This window comes from Branchiostoma floridae, chromosome 5, assembly GCF_000003815.2.
Source record: "Branchiostoma floridae strain S238N-H82 chromosome 5, Bfl_VNyyK, whole genome shotgun sequence".
In the NCBI taxonomy this organism is placed as follows: Eukaryota; Metazoa; Chordata; class Leptocardii; order Amphioxiformes; family Branchiostomatidae; genus Branchiostoma; species Branchiostoma floridae.
The window spans coordinates 25,912,489-25,929,303 of record NC_049983.1 but is presented as its reverse complement, the minus strand read 5'-3'; the positions used below and the strand labels follow the sequence as shown (position 1 = coordinate 25,929,303).

At 38.5% G+C, this 16,815-nt stretch overlaps 1 protein-coding gene across 1 annotated transcript in view; it reads left to right on the top strand.

The window, feature by feature from the left end:
- The first annotated feature begins 401 nt into the window (after positions 1-401).
- LOC118416374 (A disintegrin and metalloproteinase with thrombospondin motifs 9-like) overlaps positions 402-16,815 on the top strand; it is a 54,255-nt gene continuing 37,841 nt past the window's right edge. The window contains exons 1-2 of the mRNA XM_035821469.1: positions 402-462; positions 4,441-4,545. Of these exons, the coding sequence (XP_035677362.1) occupies positions 457-462; positions 4,441-4,545 (111 nt within the window). The 5' untranslated portion in view covers positions 402-456. The remainder of the gene's footprint in view (positions 463-4,440; positions 4,546-16,815) is intronic.

Genomic DNA, 16,815 nt, shown 5'->3' with positions numbered 1-16,815 from the left:
ACGGTGTAGTTCTGTAGACTACGTTGCAGTCTTCGAACGGGGCTGGTTTTTAGGGGGGGGGGTGCGTTGGTTCGCGATTTTCAACGTTGCCTGGGTTCTCTTGCGCCGGGAAAGGGAGTTTGCCCAGGAAGGGAGTATGCTATGAAAGGGAGTTTGCCGTGATAGCGATATTGGGACGGGGCAAAATCGCTGTCACGGCAAAGTCCCTTCCTCGGCTAAGTCCCTTTCCCGGCACAAGAGAACCCAGCCAACATTGAAAATCGCGAACCAACTGTTCGAAGACTGCAACAAAGTCTAGTAGTTCTGGACAGGCCAGCGGGTATTCTACCTTCCTCCGCAGGTCTGTAGTGCTGTGCTGTCTGTCCGCTCCTCCTACATTTTTGTATATTCTGTTTTTCCCCATGTTTCCGCCAGGCTTACTACTCCACGGCGGCACAGGAAACTTTGCCAACCCCCATGCAGGTGAGAGACCAGTCTGGTCCCCCCCTCCAGGACCCCCAGCTCCCCTTAATGAGGGTTGATATTTCCCTAACACACCCTCAAGGTTTCCCCCTAACTGTTGTATGCTGACTTTCCATAGCTATTTCTTGAAAGTCGGCCTGAAGGTTGCAGAAAAAAGTTTAATTTGTTTTTGTTTTGTCTTTGAGAAGTTGTAATGAATCACTTTTTTTTGCAATGTGGACCTTAAAAGTGGTTTGCTGCTAAGAGGATGATTCTCCATAATCTGCAAAGAGAAAAAAAACACCCAGCTTTGAATGCTGAGACTTGATGCTGCTTGGATCAAAATGCAATGTTTATTGGAGATGTCAGTGTACACAGTTAGAGGGAAACAGCCCCCTTCCACTCACTTTTGTACCAGAGATCTTTAAACATCTCTGGTTTTGCAGGTGTGTGGAGACTGCCCCCTCTAGCCTGGACACCATCTTATTCTGTCCCTGAGAAGTTGCTACCTCACCAATAGTATTTGTTGTTGGGGTAACAACCTGCCAGAGACAAAAGCAAAAGATGGTACCCAGGCTAGCTGCCCCCCCCCCCCCACTTTTTGTTTTGCTGTGAAAATAACGCCTGATCAAACCCCCAAACCAATGAACCACCTGCATGTGGCTACAGTAAAACTAAAGAATGCTGATTAAGGAAAGAGTGCGTTAAACTAAACCTGTGTGCGTTTTTTTCTTTGAATCTAACTACTGGCAAAAATGACAGATTACATTGTTATAAACTTCTTAAAGTGATTCATCTCTCTTTCAGTCTTCGTTATGATTCTCAATTAATCAATAAATGATTAAAAAGGTTATCATAAATATAATGATATGGTGTGACTTTAAAAATGAAATAGTTTAATATCAGAGCTAATATGTGTGGAGTAGTACAATAATAACTTTGATTTGTAACCTTTTGAATATTCTTTCCTTTACCATTTGAGAGTCTTTGCAGCAATATTACAGCACTTACATGTATGCCATAAATTCCTCTTTTATTAGGCAAATTGAACCTTGGTTTGCATAATTACCTGTAAATGTACCTGCAGTTCCTTGAAGGCTGCTAGGGGGCCCAAACATACTCTCTGGCCCTTGGCCACATCATCGAACTTGACCTTTGACCCCTACCCACCTAACAAATATCATAAGGATCCATCCATGGCTTCTTGAGTTATGCTGTTCACTGACAGACTCACACACACACACACACACACACACACACACCTGGCAACAAGCACACAACTTCTTGGCAAAGGAAATAGTGAATGAATCATGTCAGTCATTTTCTAGAAATTGGTACTCAACCAAAAGTAGAATAACAGCCTGGAAAACCATTCAGAGGGTTACTCCTCTCCCCAGGCCATATTTTCCTCAGCAGTGCTAACACATGTGAGATATATGGAGCTGTAAAGGACCCTGGTGGGGGATAGATGAGGCAGAAACAGCAAGAAAGGGTCTCACACCGGATTCCTGTCATCTCCTAGGGAGTTCATAGGGAGCACTGGTTCATAACCTCCTCAGCAGACTGGACCAAGTTTTCTTTCTTGTTCTTATTCAATTACAATTTAATCTCTGGATAAAAAAACACATGGATATTTACTTCCAGACTAAAACCAACTTCATAAAATTTCTTGTTCTTACACTTTTGTTGTGAATAATCATTGCAGCGTAGAAGACAATCATAGCATGTCAAGAAATGAGCTGAAATATTTTGGCAAATTTGGTTAAAGGTCAGGGTTTCTCAAACTTTGACATTTTTTGTTTCCTCTTAAGAAAACTGACTTGACATGTTTGCCTGATGACAATTGCAAGCATGCTTGTTCATCTGAGGACATTTTTCTGCTACAATTTACCTCAAAATGTAGCAAAAGAAGCAAGGAAGTGAAATGGGGTGTCCGAAGTCTTTAAGATGGTTTTAAGTGTCTGTGTCTGCCAGACCTCTCCTATCTATCCAGAGGGTCCTCCTACTGTAAATACAGTTACGTTTGCAGTACAGTAGTTTTATTTCTTGGTAAGAGGGAAAGCAGCTTTTTGCATCATTTCAAATTTGCGTTTGAAGCAATTCCGGAGTATTGTTCGTAAATAAATTATATACGATTTATAAAAAATTCTTAAAATTATATCACAGCAAAAACCATGAAAATGAAACCACCAGTCCTGAAAAATTACAAGATCTACAGTATCCATTGATAGGATCCTCCCTTGGAGTTGTTTGAAAATGGACACCTCCTCTCCCAGGGACCCCCCCCCCCCCCTCCATCTCCCCTACCTACCTGTGAATAGCCCCTTGTGCTGCCGGTCTGTAATAGTGATTTTCCACCCAGCTGGGAGGAAATCTTGTTAATGTTGCTCAGAGGACCCCTAAGAGGCGCACTTAGGAAGGACTTAGCAGGATAAGACATCTATTAAGGAAAGAAGCAGGTTTTCTTACAGTTTTATAGTGCAGGTGAGGGTTAACCAATGGCTGAAACTTGCTAGTGTTGCTGAAGAGAGGAACACGTCCCCAAAGTTATGATTTACTAAATTGAGTAAAAGTAAGAAAAGACACAGTTTAGCAAAATTACAAGAATCACACCCTGGGCGCCTTCTTGGTTTGGTAACTTAGGCTTCCATGTATATTTTGCCCTTAACAACTCATTATAGGGTGGGTTATGGGACCCAGGCAACAAGCATCAGATTATCAACCAAGTGTTTAAAGATTCCCTTTTTCCTGCAAACTATTGCTATATCTTCTTTATCTCTTTATTAGAAAGCTTCCAACATCAGCTAGGTTTAGGTATCGATTATGGTAAAGGAGAGAGAAGCCATCCCACGGACTATACATGTAGCTACATGTAGTTGCAACATTGTGTGTATGGAGCTGGTAACAGATTACACAACATATACAACCCATTGTTTACAACCATGCAAAACAGCTAACCTACCACATGTCGCCTAACCCCATAACTGGTACAAATTTGGTAGCCAAAGGCCACCTCAGCAGGGTTAGGTTTGACGGATGGTTTTAGACAGGCTTTTCCTAAATACTCAATAATAGTTGTTTTCCCCCCACCTAAGCTATTAAGGAGCTGGCAAAGCTATTAAGGAACAGTTTAAGGAAAAGTGCCCCAGGAAGGACCTTGCTAAGTGAAAGTGGTTTCTCTCCCCCACACCTCAAGGCCACACCTGCACAGGAACACAGCTTCTTCCAGCCTTCCTCTGTAACCTGATAGCCCTGACCACTTTCTCCTGTCCTGCTGGAATGTTAATGGTTCAACAGAAAAGTGTTTCTGGGATTAGGTCTTTATATGGAAAGTATAAATCTTTGCATTTACCAACTGGGAGGGCGGAACATTTTAAAGTTTCGTATCGTCTGTTAACAAGTTGTGTATTTCGCACATTTTCTGGGAGATTAGACGATACAAATAAAGATGAGATATACTTTTTCTGTAGTCATATGTCTGTGTTAAGTCAAGTGACATTATTCTGCCGATACCACAAATAAACGGCAGTCTTTTTGTGGGCCCCCTTGGAAACGAACTTTCTAAAGTTGAAGTATGCATGTTTCAGCTATCAAGGTGTTAGAAACATTATTGAGAAGGCCTCAACAACACTGTACTTTTATATATTGTGGCACTCCAAGGCATCCCAGCTGAATCATGATAACCTTACATTTCATACATACTAATGATTAGTGATTCATTCTTACTTTACTCTCTCTTTTTGGTAATTCAGTCTTCGTACACACAAAAAAATAGAAACAAAATAATATGACTAAGGTAAGTCCTCAGGTGATTTAGATTCTGGCTGAAAACAGGGAAGTTATTTGGTGTGGTCCAACAGGTGAGTGTTTCTCAGAGCTTCTCCAGGAAACCCAAACCAGGTGAAAGGTCAACTTTTTTTTTTACAGAAAATCTGTGAGTGTTTCTGTATTTAACTGTTGTTTGTTTGTTTATTTGTTTGTTTACTTGTTTTTGGACAGAAAACGTGCAAGCGGCTGTGGTGCATGAACGCAGACGGGATACAGAAAGGGTGCCGGACGCAGCACATGCCCTGGGCCGACGGAACACCCTGCGGAAACAACAAGGTCAGTCACAAGGTCATACTTTACCGATGGTAGGGAGGGGTTAATGTGGATCAAGTTATGAAAGGTGATCACTTGAAATTGCGTGAAATGGAGATTTTGATTGGTAAATTGGTCTCTTAGTTTTGGAAATTGATAAAGATGTGTAAGCTGAAAAGCGTTGACAAGGAAATTGGATTGATAGATTGATACACATTAAGTGGCCAAGATCTGGTAAGTTGCAAGATTGCTATCCTCTGTTTTTGTACCTGAGACACAATACAGGATGCAGCTGTGGTCTTTCATCATAATGCACACAGAAAACATAGCTTCATTGCAGTGGTATGTACCAAAGTGCTGTAGTTCCTCATAGAAAAAATAATATAACGGGTAATAAAACTTGATGACATACATTTGTATGATCCAAAGAATCAAATTCAGAACCCTAATTTACCCACAACCAGGTCAAAGACCACCAGTGCCCCCTGACCCTTGCCCCTGGGAGGGTCACAACCAGCAAGGACAAGATCAAAGCGGGATAAACTGTGGGAAAAGTCACAGGCAGGAATCACAACATTGTTCTTTCTACAAGGTCAATGTCACGACCTCTAGGTGTGGGAAAGACAGGCTGGAAGAAATTTAAAAAAATCATTTTATATTTCGGAATATTTGTCCTCTCAGAAAGTTACAAATGTTTTGAAAATGTTTCTGGGATCCTCTGAGTAACACTTGTCAGCAATATGTGAATGGAAGATGGATGAAAGGATATTGGAGATTTCTTTTGCACAACCAAAATGGTTCCACCAACCTGATAAAATTATGCCTTCCAAAAATAATTGTGTTGAATGGGGATAGAACCCATGACCCCCAACTGCAGCAGGAAGTCCCTTAGACTATCATGAGACTGTCCTTGTGAACCAGGGTTCCTTTTTCTAATGTTTTCCTAGGCAGTTTACCTACTTTCCCAGCAGAGAAAAATCCTGACTTCTGGCTTGGGTCTTGGACAATATGACATTCCCATGATCTGTCAGCACTCGGGACTCGAACCCTCAACCTCTGGTTTGTGCAGTCCCCACTCCCCAGGCCTCACACCCTTTGCTTTCACCAGGGTCAACCTGAAAACCACTTTCCTAGAGGACATGGCCTTTTGACTGGGCTGGAAGCTAATGGGACTTAAAACCTTCAACCCCTGGTCTTTAATAATAGTTTAAAGGTCTGGGAGTCAGCATGGCCAGACCACAGGGTCAGCTCTTTTAACATTAATCATCTGTGCCAGAGAGAGTAGTAAATCCTACTTTGTAGGAGATGAAATGAAATTTTCGCCTTTTGGGTTTATGGCAGTTGGGATTTGAACCCCAAACCCCTGATTTTTGCAGGACCCGAGTCCCAAGTCTGAGCCCACTGGTTCCAAATTAAACCTCCATACACTACCAAAAAACTGTTTTCTTATCTTCCTTGTTTCTTCTTAAAAACAGAAAAAAATTCTTAAAATAAGAAAGCTTTCTGTATTTAAGAAAAAAAAATTGTCAACGCAGTAAGAAATTTTTTTCTTACTATCGTAAGTAATTTTTTCTTAACAGCACTTTTCTTGATCTGAGATCATTCTTCTCACAAGCTTCTAGTACGTACACAAAAGCTACTTCCAAAATGTTATTCTTGCAGTAAGTTTTTTTCTAAATGCAGATATTTGCATCTTGCTGATTTCACTTGGAAATGCTATTTCACTTGAATTCTATTTATCTTATAACATAAAAGTAACTATTGCAAAGATTCGGATCTTTGAATACCTTTAATGTAATTCTAACTTTTAAGTTGAAAATCCTCACAATGAGAATTTCTAAGATGCATTTCCTCAAATCAAGTCAGTTAGACTACTTTTCTTGCTTGAAGAACAAATTTGGTTTCTTATTTCTAATGTCTTTGTTCTTACACCAAGAAAGCTTTTCTGACTTCAAGACCTGAATTCTTATCGCCTAGAAATGTTTATGGTCCCTAAGACTTAGGTTCTTAAGATTTATGTTCTTATATCAAGAAAACTGTTCTCAATTCAAGAACTAAATTCTTATTTAGATTCTTATTTATAAGAAATGATTTCTTATTTCTAAGATTTATGTCCTTATACCAAGAACACTGTTCTCACTTCAAGAACTACATTCTTATTTATAAGAAATGATTTCTTATTTCTAAGATTTATGTCCTTATACCAAGAACATAACATTATTTCTAAGATTTATGTCCTTATACCAAGAACACTGTTCTCACTTCAAGAAATTCTTATTGCCAAGAAATGATTTCTTATTTCTAGGATTTATTTTTATTCACAGTCAAGAAATATCTTCCTAATTAAATAACATAATTCTTATGCTGAGAAATGTTTTCTTATTTCTAAGATAGATCCTCTTACATCAAGAATAATTTTCTTACTTAAAGAGCGTACATTCTAATTGTCTATAGAAATGTTTTCTTACTTCTAAGATCAATGTTCTTACATCAAGAATATATTCCTTACATCAAGAGGGAACATTCTTATTGCCTAGAAAGGTTTTCTTACTTCTAAGATAAATGTTCTTACATCAAGGATACTTTTCTTACTTCAAGAGCGCATACATTCTTATTGCCTAGAAAGGTTTTCTTATTTCTAAGATAGTATGTTCTTAAATCAAGAATACTTTTCTTACCTCCAGAGCATACATTCTTATTGCCTAGAAAAGTTTTCTTACTTTTAAGAGAAATGTTCTTACATCAAGGATATTTTTCTTACTTCACTAGCATATACATTCTTATTGTCTAGAAATGTTTTCTTATTTCTAAGATAGAATGTTCTTAAATCAAGAAGACTTTTCTTACCTCAAGAGCATTACATTCTTATTGCCTAGAAAGGTTTTCTTACTTTTAAGAGAAATGTTCTTACATCAAGTCAGAATATTTTTCTTACTTCACGAGCGTATACATTCTTATTGCCAAGAAAGGTTTTCTTACTTCTAAGATAAATGTTCTTACATCAAGTCAGAATATTTTTCTTACATCAAGAGCAAACATTCTTATTGCCTAGAAAGGTTTTCTTACTTCTCAGTCCTTACATCAAGAATACTTTTCTTACTTCAAGAAATACAGTTAAAATGACATGTTTTTTAAGGAATAAATGGACAAAGAAAATTACAATGGCAAAGTTTTACAATACTTATATTCAAGAAACATTAGAAAAAAAAAACTTACCAAAATGCTTTAATACAAAACTAACTGGTACTAGTAGAACATTAGGAAGATTACAAATTGTCACCTTAACATATGATTACAAACATATTTGGCCTTTGTCTTCTTGGTAAGCCACTACAAACTGCATGCTAACCGTCACGGGCCTGAAGTGTGGCATTGGCATTGGTAGGATGTAAAAAACATCAGACATCTGGAAAAAAGTAAAGACATTATATCATTATTTTGCATTTTCACAATATTGAGGTTTAAGATAAACTTCTAGCACAGAAATTTGCACTGCTGTACTTGTATGGTTTATACAATAAGGTTAGGTCATTGTACAGTCAACTTTTATGCCAAAATTCGACTATTTATTCGACTAATAAGTAAAATTGATCCAAAGAGACTTACCATGATAGACATTTATCAGAGACACACTCATGCTTGTTGCTTTTGATGGTAAAACCATCCAGGTTTAAGCCTTTTAAAATCATTATCTTAAACTGTTTTTCAATGCCTCGGGGGGAGGGGGGCAGCCTTACCTTTTGCCAAACCGATTTCCAGCTTTTCCGTGCCAACTTGCTTTCTGCAGCAGCTGCTAGGCTCAAACCAAGATCCTCGTTGACTTTCCTGTTCCCTTGCACCTAGGTTTTGACTTGAAACTGACATGAGTCTTTGAAAAACCATTGATACAGACAGATCTGTGAGCAGCTCTGATGCTGCCCTGCATTCAAAATGAACTCTGTTGTTCAACTGCCATCTGATATGAATCTACCAATCAGGAGTTAGAAAAAGATCACATGACTTTGGCATCACATGATCACATTTAAGTGAAAACAAGAAATGCCTTTCTCAAAGTTTCTTGATGTGAAAAACAAGTTAGAACATTCAAGGATATCATCCTAGTCATGACTTGAACAATAAGAACGCCAAACAATGTTTTGCCTGTCATAAATTCATCATTCTTCTAAGTTCAAAAAGAGAAGAAACCATACTTGTATCTTTTCAAACATTATAAAATGGACAAGGATTTCCTTTTTGAAATTTCTTGATTTTAAAAGTAGGACTTTTCAAAAACAGCATTCTTACAATGTCGTAAGTCTTGTCACGTCAATAAAAGGAGGAAAATAACTCTTATTTCTACTTAACCAATAGTATACAAGAAGTGCCTTCCTTGATTTCTTGTTGAAAAATACAAGAATAGGTAAAAAGCAAATTCTTGCATTTTCTAAACTCTAACAAGAAAAAACAAGCATTCCCTTTCTCAAAGTTTCTTGATACTGAAAACAAGAACATTCAAGAATGTTATTCTAGTCTTTACTTAAATGCTGTCTCATAGTTTAACTATCTTGATTTTGTTGTTTTTTCTAAGCAATATATTTAAGAAAGCCAAGAAGCAAATTCTTGTATTTTCTAGAGTCTAACAAGAAAAAACAAGGATTCTCTTTCTCAAAGTTTCTTGCTACTGAAAACAAGAACATTCAAGAATGTAATTCTAGTATTTACTTAAATGTTGTCTTATAGTTTAAATATCTTGATTTTCGTGTTTTTCCTGGCAGTATATTCAAGAAAAGCAAGAAGTGAATTCTTGTATTTTCTAAACACGAACAAGAAAAAACAAGAATCCCCTTGCTCACTATTTCTTGATACCGAAAACAAGAATATACTAGAATTTCTTTCTGGTTATAACAATCTTTATTTCTTGATTTTCTTGTTTTTTCTTACCAGCGGTAATGTAAGAAAATGGAAGAGAAAAATTCTAATATTTTCTTAAACTTGATAAGAAAAATAATCTCGTCAGACATGTAAACAAGAAATGTAAACTTGAATTTCTAGAAATTTCTAGGAGTGAAAATCGCTCCAAGAAATAATTTCTTAGAACAAGGAATATTTTCTTAATTTTCTTGATTTAAGAATCCCTGTCGAAGGAATCTTCAATTTTCATTTCTTATTCTTTCTTATTCTTTCTAGAATTTCTTAATATAAGAAAATTTGTCAACAGGTTAAGAAAACCAAGCAGTCTAGAAAAAACAAGAAAAAATTTTTTTGGTAGTGTACCAGATGTCAGGATGACCCTGTTTGCGTTTGAGGGGATATTAGTGCATGCCCTTGACTCGATCTGACCTCTCCCATTATTCCTTACCCTTCAAAGTTTGTCATCAGGGTGGTTCTGCAGACTTGAAGACCAGGCAACTGGTTCTTGGGACAGTCAAGGCTTCTTAGAAGTCTTAAAGGTGACAGCTCTGTCTTATTACTGTGGGTCAGCAAAGGAGACCACACAGAAGAATAGAGTTATACCGATTTACATGTAGAGACTCTCAAAGTAAGATTCTTAGCAACGTGAGAACGGAGAACAACTAAAAACTCTTAAAGGTGACAGCTCTGTCTTATTACTGTGGGTCAGCAAAGGAGGCCACACAGAAGAACCGACTTCTTCTGACTTACATGTAGTGACTCTCAAGGTAAGATTCTTGGCAACGTGAGAACGATGAATAACTAAAACTTAGGGCCTTCATCACTCCCACTGCATAGAGGCTAGACACACGTGTCTTCAGACTTAGAGACTCTCAAAGCAAGATTCTTGGCAGCATGATAACGACCAACTCCTAAAACTCCTTGATAATTCATCACTAGCACTGCTTAGACACAAGTGTCAATGACACAGAGAAGGAAGAGGGAGTCAAAGTTGAGAGGAGACGGAAAATTGGCATCAAAACCACAACATATCCTGTCTGGAGGTCACACCACAGATTGGTTGAATTATTTCTATAAGTGTCAGGGCTTATTAGAAATCAGCTTTATCTTGGTAATCAGTCCATGACACTTGCAGTGTTAGAGATATGTCTGCATTGGAAACATTCCAATAGTTGTCAACCAAAGGAAGTATGCAGCTAGCTTTAGCTTTTTTTCTGTCCCATTCATTGTTTGGGAGCCCATGTTGCTAGTTTTTGTTGTTGAATCTGTCATATTTGTAAGATTACAGAAATACATTTCCATCAATTCCATAAAATTCAGATTTTCGGGACGGATGGAGTAAATTTTTGTTCCGTCCCAACAAGTAAATTTCCTTCCCACGCTCCTTCACAGCGTCGTAATAAATTGTCTTGTTCCACTGAATATGCGTGTGCGAGTCTTTTATGCAATTCACTTTTTGGCCGCATGGGGGCTACTAGTGGTTTGTGGTTCTCAAAGACAGCCCTGGGACAGAGAACGTATTTTTCTGCGCGAAGCATGCTGGGAGGGCGGTAGTATCCTGGGGACGTGAATGTTTAAGGCCAAACGCGCTACCGTAGCGAACTCCCTTCCGTGACATAACTCCCCTCTCGGCAATCTAGAAGGGTAATCTAACACCCTCGCAGCGCCACCAAATTAGGTACATTTTAATGTTCCCTTTGATATAACGTATCACCATTGTGGCAACATTTTACCCCCGAAATAGTAAACTTTCGTCTTGTTTTCGCCTCGGTAACTGTAGAAAATACTAGCTAACTAGGGTACAGTCTCACGTTGCACACAAGAGTCACACAACTTACGATTTGCTAAGAGACAAACACAAAACAAAACAAAATGACAGCTGTGGATTCCATATAGTTTTATTTGTGTATTGGTTGAGCCCACAATCTAAACCTATGGCTTCTTCGCGGCGCTGGGTACGAGCGTGTTTCCTTCCCAGGACGGAAGGATGGGGCCTGGAGACAGCTCTATGTCAATCCCTTCCTCCCACAGTTATCTTGAAGTTGGTAATCTGTGAAGATGTCTGTGACAAGACTTGTGTCCAAGGTCTGAAGATAATTGGGTGGATCTTTGAAGACGTTTTTTCGGTGGCTTTTACTAGTACTAGAGTCTTAGATTGAACCCACATCAGCTTCTGGGTGATTTAGGGCAGGAAGTCCTCCTGATACCCATGGTGAAAAAATTATACTTCGGTATGCAACAGGATTTTGTCTGGACCCTAAAAAAAGATATCAGGTCTACTCGTCAAGAAGATTGTCTCAATAATGGTTAACGATGAATTCAGGATTACAAATAAGTTTCAGTTTATTTGTTTATCCAGGAAAATACATCGCCTACTGGCGTTTTTCAATACCTCCTGGGGGGCCGGGAGACCCCAACATAAAATAACACAAAATCACAACAACTGAGTCAAGATTGAAATCAAAGGTCAAACTTGCATAAGTAATCGTCAGCTGTCAACTATTTACAATACAAATAACTCAAGATAACTTAATATAATAACATGTTACATAGAATCAAAACGTCCAATAAAGCTTTGGAAACATTATCCAGATAACGCTGTGTTGAATGTTGAATTACAAAAGGCCGGCTACGATTAATGGTGAATCAAAATAGCTCGTAGCGCTTTACAAAAAAGGGCATGCAGACCCTCTGTAAAGTTTAAGACAAGTGAATGAACACCCCTCATCCATAAATAGTTTCATCAGGTTGGTAGATCAACTGAACATAGTCTTCTTCATGCCACAACCTTCTTTAATTCTTCAGCAAACGTTTAGACAACCATATGTCATCTTCTTCAGTGCATGATAATGTTTTTCCTGATTATTACAATGCAGAGTCGAAACGTTCAGAAAAATAAAAAAAGGTTGTGGAAAGAAGAAGATTAAATTTAACGCCCCAGGTTCAGCTGGCCCTGAACAGACAGTTGGTGACCTGCAGCTGTATCAAAATGATCTGCAAGATTTGCAGCAGGGGAAGTGGAGGTGTTTGGATAGTTTTTATGACTGAAGAAATCAGTGAATTATTGTGGAGTTGTTTAGATACTTGTTATGACGGAAGTTGTTTCTGAACTAGAAAGGCCGACATTTGCTTGAGAGCAAATACAGCATATTTCAGCCATCTCCCTCATGAAACAATAGGCCTTGAGGTCGTTGACCCCTTTGGCCATTGGAAAATGACCAAAAAAATCCCAAATATATCATTTTAAAGTAGTCCATGCCAAAAATTATACATGGGTCATTTGAATAGATATCTAGAGCACCCCTTTACCAATTTACGGGTCATTAGGTTGTAAATCGAGGGAACAGGAGCCAAAAATGTCCAAATTTTGTCAAAAAATTGCCATAAAATCGCAAAATTAAGCATTTTGTTGTACCGTATGGGAAAACTTTTATTGAATTTATGTGCACATAATTGAAGGGCACTTTTATACCAACTTTCAGATCATTTGGTTGTAAAACGAGGCTACAGGAGCCAAAAATGTCCTTTTTTGGTAAAAAAATGGCCAAAAATCGCAAAATTAAGTATTTTGTTGTACCGTATGGGAAAACTTTTATTGAATTTATGTGCACATAATTAAAGGGCACTTTTATGCCAAATTTCAGATCATTTGGTTGTAAAACGAGGCTACAGGAGCCAAAAATGTCCTTTTTTTGGTCAAAAAATGGCCAAAAATCGCAAAATTAAGCATTTTGTTGTACCGTATGGGAAAACTTTTATTGAATTTATGTGCACATAATTGAAGGGCACTTTTATACCAAATTTCAGATCATTTGGTTGTAAAACGAGGCTACAGGAGCCACAAATGTTCTTTTTTGGTCAAAAAATGGCCAAAAATCGCAAAATTAAGCATTTTGTTGTACCGTATGCCAAAACTGTAATTGAATCTAGGTGAGCATATGATCAAGGCACCTCTGTACCAAATTTCATGTCATTCGGCTGTAATACCAGGGTACAGGAGCCCAAAATATACATAAAAATTGACAAAAACCTCAATAAAATCATTTCAAAGGCAGATATGAAAAAAATGAAAAAAACACCTGAGGGTATTGGCTTACTCTACCTTTGTGCCAAATTTCAAGTCAATCGGTTAAAAAATGGCGGAGTTGATTCGATTTGAAGATTTGACAGGAGAAAGAAAGAAAGAAGAAAGAAAGAAACATTACGAATACAATATATTTCACCATACCTATGGTATGGCTGAAATATAATTATGGCTGATGGCAGACGCTGATAAAGGATGGATATGAACCTTTTGGGCAGCACCACAGTATAGCCGTTTTCAACCTAATCATGATTTTCTTAACTTTCCTGATTTTAACCTTTAGTTTGCTAAGGTAGCCGTCTGGCACCAAATTTGTATAGATTCTGTTTTAATTCCATGTAATTTGCAGCAGGGCTTTAATTGGTGCATTTGACCTGTAGCATACATTGTAATTGGTGGCTGAATTTAGTGTAATTTAACTGTAAAGCAAAACCAGCCTGCTGAAGTTGATACAATACTGTAAATGCATTTAACTTGTCGGGGATTTAATTTCGCGGTAGCGGGAAAATGGACTTTTTGCGGTGGTTTTAATTTGGCGGTAACACGGTAGACTGCAATCTAATAACATAATAGAAAAATGTTCGCGGTGGTTTTAAGTTTGCAGTGAAGTGGTCACCGCGAAAACCGCGAACATTAATCCACCGCGAACATTTCTGCATTTACAGTATGTAGCCGCTGTCTTCCTGAATTTGTGGAGTGTTGATGTTTGTGCCCCACCCCCCCCCCCTCCCCCATGCAGGTCCCTCATAAAACAACATAGGTACATAACTGATTTGTTACACAAACATACAGACTGGAGGGGGTGAAACATTAGGCAACTTGTTGCACTGTTTGTTTATGTGTACTGCAACCATGAACTACATTGTATACCCTGGGCACTGATAAAACTGACTTCTTCTTGGGCCATACCAATTAATTTCATCGGTTCTTGAACATATTTAGTTGAAAATGTGGCAAAAACATCGTAAAAGCAGAAGACAGAGAGGAAAACTTGACCATTCACTGTAATTACTCCATAATTGTTATATTTTACCAATTAAGGGTGTCTATGTACATCTGAGAGGCAACATATTTATTAGGCCCTTAAGTTGTCAAGGTTGCTGCCATAGTATTAGATAGTCTTTCTTACTAAACATTAACAGAAAAGTCAACTTTCAAAACTTCAAGTTCCAATGACATTCAATACTTACTCATAAAGTTTGTGACAATCCCAGGGCCGTCTCTAGCTCTAGAATTTTTTTTCATCCAATGTTTACTTTAGGAGCCAATATTGTTGATTTTCGTTGTTAAATCTGTCTTGTGTAGTTTGGTGTATTTTATACCATACCTTTCCTTCCCCAAAGCTGGCCAGCTGGGCCCCTCGGTTTTGAAATGTGAGGCAGGCCTATTGCCATGTGGAGGATGTTGTATATGAGGTAATAGGGTCAGACAGGAGTCAATAGGAAGTCATAAGAAGCCTGGGAGATACCAATCACCCCCAGGACAGGGGTGTTAGCACTACTTATCTGGTTTATATCATGACAGACATAAAATGTGTCAAGTGCTCAGGATATGATAGACTGTTTCTTGAGTTCATTCTTGTTTGTAGCTCCAGGGCTGTGAGGGCTCTGCAAGTTCTTTTTAACTTTAATGTAAGTTGTTAAACTGTTTGTTGGCTTGATTGTTGATTTTAGGTCTAGGGCTAGATGCAAGTTCTTAAGTTTTAGAATCCTAACATTGAGTAGGGTGATATATTGAAAAGGTGCTAACTGGTTTTGTAACTAATCCTTGCTGAGTCTTGAAGTTGCCGACATTTATGTATACAGAGTAAGGTTCAGATTTCTTGCAACCTCCAAGCACATCACAAATAATAGAAATAGAAGCCACAGACACTACTTTTAGCTGTTTCAGGAACAAAAATAGTTTTTCTTGGCCCTGCCAACATTAAATTTAGCAGGGCTAACTTTAGTCTTTGCAGCTTCTGCCAAAAGTAAAGGAAGGTGGAAAATGCTATTTTTAGTACCTATAGCATATATTCAATACCAAGGTCAATGTTGACGGATATATATATATATAGCTTGTATTCAGTCAATAAACTGCAGGGCAAAGTCCACTAATTAGCTTCATGTGTTGGGGGGAAGTTGGTTGGAGCCAGTGGGTTTGTGTGGGGAGGGGGAGGTAGGAGCGCTGATACTGTAAATCTTGAAAAAAAGGACTTTGGTGGTTTCACTTTGCCCAAGGAGGGAAAAGAGCACCATCTTCTGAGGTAACAGGTGGATGCTCAATCGTTTTGCTTTCTAGTCTCATGTTGAAGTCCAATAAGCCCCAGACAGCGAGTGTATAACACAGCTCCGTAAATGCGTTGTTTTTCTGTGTGATAAATTTGTGGTTGACACAGTTCTGACAAGCCTGACAACCAAATGGAAGGTCTCATGCTTCAAATCAAGGTCACCCTGAAAAAAATGGCTGTTCCGACATTCTTCATTTCGGTCACATGAATGAATGGATTCCCTGACACTGTTTCCTGTTTGTTATTGTGATTCTGGGGGAAGCATAGACGACGTTACCCAGTGCTTAGTAGTGCTGCCAAACTTAGCTTCTAAAACAGTAGAAATGTGAAATAACATGTTGCTTCATAAGGCCAACTGGACCCAACTGTTGCTCAGGGTCTAACTCTGGGCAGGGTGTGGTATTGTATTGTAATTTGTATTGTGGTGAATTCATGCCCCTTTCCTGTAAGGCGTAGGCCTGGTGAGTCACCCAATCCACCCCACCCCCCAATAATTTGTTGCCAGGACCACCATATGTAGACTTCTAGTGGGGCTGTAGCAAACTTTGATTTGGTCATATTCATAGAAATCTTTATTGGCACAACAAAATACAGCGACTTTCATAAAGTCTATTACTACTATATTGGCCCTGGAGTCATGGAGCTGGTCTGTGTAGGCCATGGAAACAGTCTGGCACCCAGGCTAACCGAATCTGTCTGTCTTTTGGCATACATTCACCCTATTTGGCCAATTTCTGCTGTTCTACTTCTCTGGCAGAAGCTTCCCTTGGCCAGGCACTATCTGATGTGTAATTTCCGTCACAGACACGTACAGAGACAGCTTCTTTCACAAGTTTCCTGTGCAGTATTGTGACCAGAGGGCTTTGTGTATTGAAGAGTGAGTGCCAAGGGCTGGGTCTACCGCTTAAGACAGTCATGATTGGAGAACAGAATCTTGAGATTTTCGTGGCAGTTTTATCAAACTTAAATCTCTTGCAGAAGTAATTGAACTTACAGTAGCCATCTCCAAGCCATGTTATGAACCTATCTAGCAACACAAACCCCTGATAAT